General features: G+C 39.5%; 1 gene segment (V, D, J or C); it reads left to right on the top strand.

Moving 5' to 3' along the window:
* Positions 1-2,400: 2,400 nt before the first annotated feature.
* Positions 2,401-2,857, top strand: LOC118576339. The segment is given in 2 exon segments: positions 2,401-2,446; positions 2,526-2,857. Coding segments are annotated over 2 exon segments (378 nt in total).
* Positions 2,858-6,200: the final 3,343 nt, after the last annotated feature.

Raw genomic sequence — 6,200 nt, 5'->3', positions numbered from 1 at the left:
GCCACCAGAAACTAAAATGTCCTATTTCTTGTCCTGGGTGATACATATGCAAACACATCTAAGACCAACACTCTAGCTCTGTCACTGATTATGACACCTCTGTGTGCACTCAGACCAAGAATCTAATAACATCACAAAAGGAATTGATTGATCATAAGAGAAGTCTTCTCTCACACAGAGCCATGCCTGCCCCACCCCATCAGTATCTGACAAGGGCTACATCTAAATCCTTCTCGTTATCCAACAGTTTCACTCGCCACAAGAAGTCACCTATGCTTATCCACATGTCAAGAGCAGAAGAAAAGAAAGACAAGATTTCAAGTCATAATCTGAAATTATCAGAAAATTATTTAATTCTGCAATCTCATCTTCCTCAAGTCCAAATCATGGTGTGACTTTGAGACAGGACTTTATCCCTGACAAAATGTTTTATGTAAAGGGAGTCAACATGATGCTCTGACCATCAGAGTGAAACCAGCAAACTGCAGGGAGCCAGTGATTCATCAGGGGGCGCCAAATCTCTATGGTTTCTATTGGAACCTTGAGCCAGGTGCACAGAAGGCCAGAAAGGACTTCCAGTCAGCCTTGACTACCTCTGTCTGCCCAGTGTGCAGAACAAACTGCACGACTTGGAAGGTGGCAAAAGTTGACTTCCTTTGACAAATAGCATTTGTGCTACAAGAACATGGATGGTGCAGCACAAAACTCTGGTCTATGTGCACAGCACACTTGTACTCATTTCTTTCATTTCCTGTCTGACTCCACTCTTTTTGTTTTGCACTCTGCTGTAATTGCCTGTCCTTAGTCCACACCATCAGCACATACTAACATCCACATTTGAACAATACAGCCACACTTTAAGTCAGATGCAAGACTTTCCTAGTATCAATTCCCCCAAGTCTGTTCATATCTCTGCTTCTGATGATGCCAGGCTCTGTATGTTTCAATCACTCAATATAATATATTGTTGCTCTTTGTATCTCATTACAAGAATCAAATATGAAAGTAGGTAGAATCAGAATCCAGTAATGCTGTGCAGTTAAGTTTGGATTGTAAAAGAGGAGAAATGAGATTAAAATGAATAAAAGCTTTACATGAGGTTTCAAATTATTCAGGATGGATAGTCTGTGTTTGAATTTCCTCCTATTTTAGCACAGATTTATTGTCAGTTACAATACTACAAAAAATAAACCTAGATTTTATATTTTCATTTAAGTCTTTTCACATAAGTTGATTTATTATGAAACTACGTTTTGTTTTCAAGTTCTTATTATCCTAATTATGTGCCTTTTTCTTTTTGTGGGTAAAGAACATGAATGTAGGTTCTCAAGGAGGCTAGATTAGTTATTTCTTTGTGCAACCAGTGTTATAAGTGGTTGTGAGCTACCCCATGTGAGTGATAGAAATCAAGTCAACTCTTTGGGAAAGAAGTACATGTGCATAACTATTGATCTACCTCACCAGATCTTTTAATTCACCATCATTATTATATTAATCTTTAATTTTTATATTAATATAAATACATCATTTTCTCCAAATTTCCCCATATGCCCTTAAACTTTTCAAATCTGTAACTTTTATTAAATGTCTTATGTAAAGGGAGAGCACATACTTCATTATATTAAATATAAATGTGACAGGCAGTTGTGGCACATGCCTTTAATCTCAGCACTTGGGAGGCAGAGGAAGGCAGATCTCTGTGATTTGGAGGCCAGCCTGGGCTACCAAGTGAGTCCCAAGAAAGGCACAAAAGCTAGACAGAGAAACCCTGTGTTGAAAAACCAAAATAAATAATTAAGTAAATAAATAGATACATAGGTAGATAGATAGATAAATACATAAATAAGTAAGTAAATTAAATAAATAAAATGTGCTTTATGTCTACCTGCCTCATCAAGAATTGTTAGACACTGATATGGGAATGCAGAGGACCCTAACAGTTCAAGAATAGCACCCAATTAGAAGCAATAGTCAAGAAAGGACTGCTGCAGAGTTCTCAGTGTGCAGAGTGCAGTCTCCACTGGAAAGGATAAAATCACTGTGTCTCATCACTGAATAGGTCAGGAACATGATGAATAGGAGGTATAGGCTGCTGTTTCCATGTTAGACAGGATCAATCTCCCAGATTGTACATGTGTGAGGACATCATGGTGCAAACCCAGATCAAGCTAAGGCCTAGAGGGACAACACAACCCACCTGAAGACATGAACATCAGACCCTGAAAGGGATATGGATCCTTGTATATTAGATTGTATATCTGATTTAATTCACTGCCTAGTCATATGCAAATCAGCCCTATGCAAAAGCCTTGAGAGTAGAAATCTGAGGTTCTCCTCCCTCACCAGCAAGGAGTACCTGATTTGTCTCAAGAAACTACTGTACCCCAATATCATACCCACATGGAGTGGGTTTGGAGGTTCCTTTTCCTGATGGCTGCTGCCCAAAGTAAGACAGCAGAACCCAGAGCTGGAGAGTAAACTGAGGTAGTTCTCTGACCCCTCATTTTCCCATGTTCTCTCCACAGGTGTCCAAGCACAGGTTCAGCTGGTGCAGACTGGACCTGAGCTGAAGCAGCCTGGACAGTCAGTGAAGATCTCCTGCAAGGCTTCAGGGTACACCTTCACAAGATATGGAATGCACTGGGTGAAGCAGGCACCAGGACAGGGCCTGAAGTGGATGGGCTGGATCAACACCAACACTGGGAATCCAACATATGCTGAGGACTTCAAAGGTCGTCTTGTCTTCTCTTTGGACACCTCTGTCAGCACTGCATACCTGCAGATTAGTGGCCTCAAGAATGAAGACACAGCCACCTATTACTGTGCAAGATACACAGTGTGGAAAACCACATCCTGAGGGTGTCAGAAACCCTGAGGTTAGGTGGTTCTGCTGTGCCCAGACAGCAAGAGATAAAATATCCTGCCCTTGCTCTTTGACTACAATTGTGAGGTTCATGGTGAGACACCTAGAAAATTCACACAGGGAAGACAGTATAATGTAAGTACATAGGTCGTCTTTATTACCTGTCCAACCAAGGTCTTAGGTAATATCACAGAAGAAGAAATGGTAATAAATTTACCAACCACAGGATGCGAAGGAGTGCTGCTGGGAAAGGATGACATTCCAGATGTGACACAACTGTTGGACACTTGTTTTCAGAGCAACAGTGGCTTTTTACACACAATCTACACCAGAGAAGGTGGCCAAAATTCCAGTATGGATGGGACAAAGTTTCCTTAGAACCTACCCATGGTTGAGGACCCATTATTGACAGCTCATTTCTGTGTAGGACAAGTCACACTATTTTGTGGGTATGGAATCTGATAAGTTGTCCATGCCCTAATGGATGGTCCCCCACACATGAAGGCATATACATGCATATATAGCATTAATTGGGTTCTTTGTTGGGTTATTTAATTGAAGACAACATGTAAATAGCAAATGTGTTTGTGGTGTGTATATTTACCACATTTCTATTTTTCAATTATCTGTTCATTAATTACTTGGCAGATTCTATTTCATAAAAATTTTAAATAATTATTATATTTCACTATTTTAAAATTTTGTTCTTTTGGAAGTCATCATACTGACTTTGATTATACTTGTACTAATTAACCCTACCAGCAACTGTGATTAAATATTCCACTTTACACACATTGGTAGAAATTGAGGTCATTTGTTTTCTAAATATTATCCATTGTTACTGTATTCTGATGAAATCTCAAATTTGGCTTTTCTTGATGACTAATGGTATTAAATATTTTTAAATGTTTAGTAAAACCAGGAGAAAACCTTCCCCAGTATATATTTGATGGATATTAGCAACAAGAATCTATAATAAACAAAAATATTAACCTACAAAATGCAAATAAATTCAGCAGATAGAAAAATTGATCATAGGCAGTTCTTAGACAAATAAATGTGAGTGGCCAAAATATATGTGAGCCAATACATGCATCAGGAAGTAGAAAATGAAGTGTTTTTAATCCATTTCACTCCAGTCAGGATGTTTATCATCAAGAAGATAAATGTCCTGCCAGGTGATGGTGGCGCATGCCTTTTTATCCCAGCACTTGGGAGACAGAGGGAGGCAGATCTTTGTGAGTTCAAGGCCAGCCTGGTCTACCAAGTGAGATCCAGTGAAGGCACAAAGCTACACAGAGAAACCCTGTCTCAAAAAACCAAAAAAAAAGAAGGAAAGAAAGAAAGAAAGAAAAAGAAAAGAAATGTGAAATCTGGTGAAGTTACAAAGAAAAGGAACCCTTACATGTTGGTGGTAAGCAGGTGAACTGGTACAACAATTTCAGAAATCAGTGTGTAAGTTCTTAAAATATAGAAATATAATTTCAATATATTCAATTACACAACTCCTGGGCAACCCCTCTGAGAGGCTGTGCAAGTCACCAGCTCTAACTCATGGCAGGAATCAGCGTAGCAGCTTCAGAGACAGGCCAGCAAGGGTATTATTCCACTTCCTAATCACATCCTTCCTTTCATTCAATGTGTTATTTGTTTAAATAAGGTAAACCTTCCAGGGGATGTTGTGGACATCTCTCTGTAAATAAAATGGTGATTGGCCAGTAGTCAGGCAGGAAATATAGGCAGGACAAGCAGAGAAGAGAATTCTGGGAAGTGGAAAGTTGAGGCAGAGGAGATGCTGCTAGTGCCGTGAAACCTTATGTTAAGATACCAGTAAGCCATGAGCCACGTGGCAACTTAGATTAATAGAAATGGGTTAATTTAAGACATAAAGACAATTAGCAAGAATCCTGCCATGACCATACAGTTTTTAAACAATATAAGTCTCTATGTGTTTACTTGGTTGGGTCTGAGTGGCTCTGGGACTGGTGGTTGAGAGAGATTTGTCCTGACTGTGGGCCATGCAGGAAAACTCTAGCTACAAGGGGACACTAAAGAGTTGTACTGTTTTCCCTGAAGATTCTAAAGCAAGACAGACACACGTCTCTAGAGCTTTCTGTAAACCTGGGAAATCTACAGAAGCAGTAGTCCTGCTATTCACAGGGTCCTAAAACAACCATGAAGATGTGTCCTTTCGTGGAGAATAAATTCACCAAGAGAAAAATTGTAAAGATTTGACATTTTCTTCTCTTCAAGGATGTCATTATTTCAAGTTTCCTTATCCAGTGACTGATTGCCCAAACAATATGGAAGTGCTGTATCTCCAAGGCATGCAGATAGATGGAAGGACACCTGAGCATGGCCTAGAATCCTGGAAGTGGACACCTTGGTAATCACAGTCATGGAACCTGTGCTTTCTTTAAGGATATTTTTTATTAAATAGGTTTATTTATTAAATTTTTTTCATTTTACATACCAACCCCAGTTCCCCCTCCCTCCCTTTCTCCTGCCTCCTCACCTCCCTCCCACTCTGCCCCCATCCACTCCTCAGAGTGGGTAAGGCCTCCCATGGTAGTCAACAAAGTCTGGCATACCAAGTTGAAGGAGAGTCTAGCCCCTCTCCATTGTTTCAAGGCTGAGCAAGGTATCCCACCATAGGGAATGGGCTCCAAAAGCTAGTTCATGCAACTAGGATAAGTCCTGGTCCTGCTGCCAGGGACCCCACAAACAGATCAAGTCACATAGATGTCACCCACATTCAGTGGGCCTAGTTCGATCTCATGTAGGTTCCTGAGCTGTCAGTCTAGAGTCAGTGAGCTCCAACTAGCACTGGTCAGCTGTCTCTGTGGGTTCTTTAAGGATATTAAAATTAAAGATGAGTTGATGTTTAAGGATGATAAATGCACCCCAACAAAATGTTGACTTGTTCCAACAAATGTAAAAACTTGGGATATTAATAAGCTTTGTCACTTAACAAAGGCTAAGTCTAAAGAAAAATCTTATTTTTCAATATATATTCATCAGAAAAGAGGATCAAGTCTAGGCACTTGTGAATGCTACACTACTCAACTAAAGGGGTTTTTTAGGTACTGATATTTTATTGAACAATAATTCAGCTTTATATTAGCTCTCTTTAAATTTTCAAAATAGTATTTGATTATACTTATGAAGCAGACAGAGTTGTAGACATGGCAAAATCACAATAAAACATTGAAGTGTTACCACACATAAAAAACATATTATGTTATAAACTCTGTTTCTGCTACCAAACTCATCCATTTAATCTCCTCATTCTGTGCTAATAACTGTCTCCTCTAGCACATCAACCCTAGTGCAGATG

The sequence above is a fragment of the Onychomys torridus genome, unplaced genomic scaffold (assembly GCF_903995425.1).
Source record: "Onychomys torridus unplaced genomic scaffold, mOncTor1.1, whole genome shotgun sequence".
Taxonomy (NCBI): Eukaryota; Metazoa; Chordata; class Mammalia; order Rodentia; family Cricetidae; genus Onychomys; species Onychomys torridus.
This window is presented reverse-complemented; position numbering and strand designations above follow the sequence as displayed.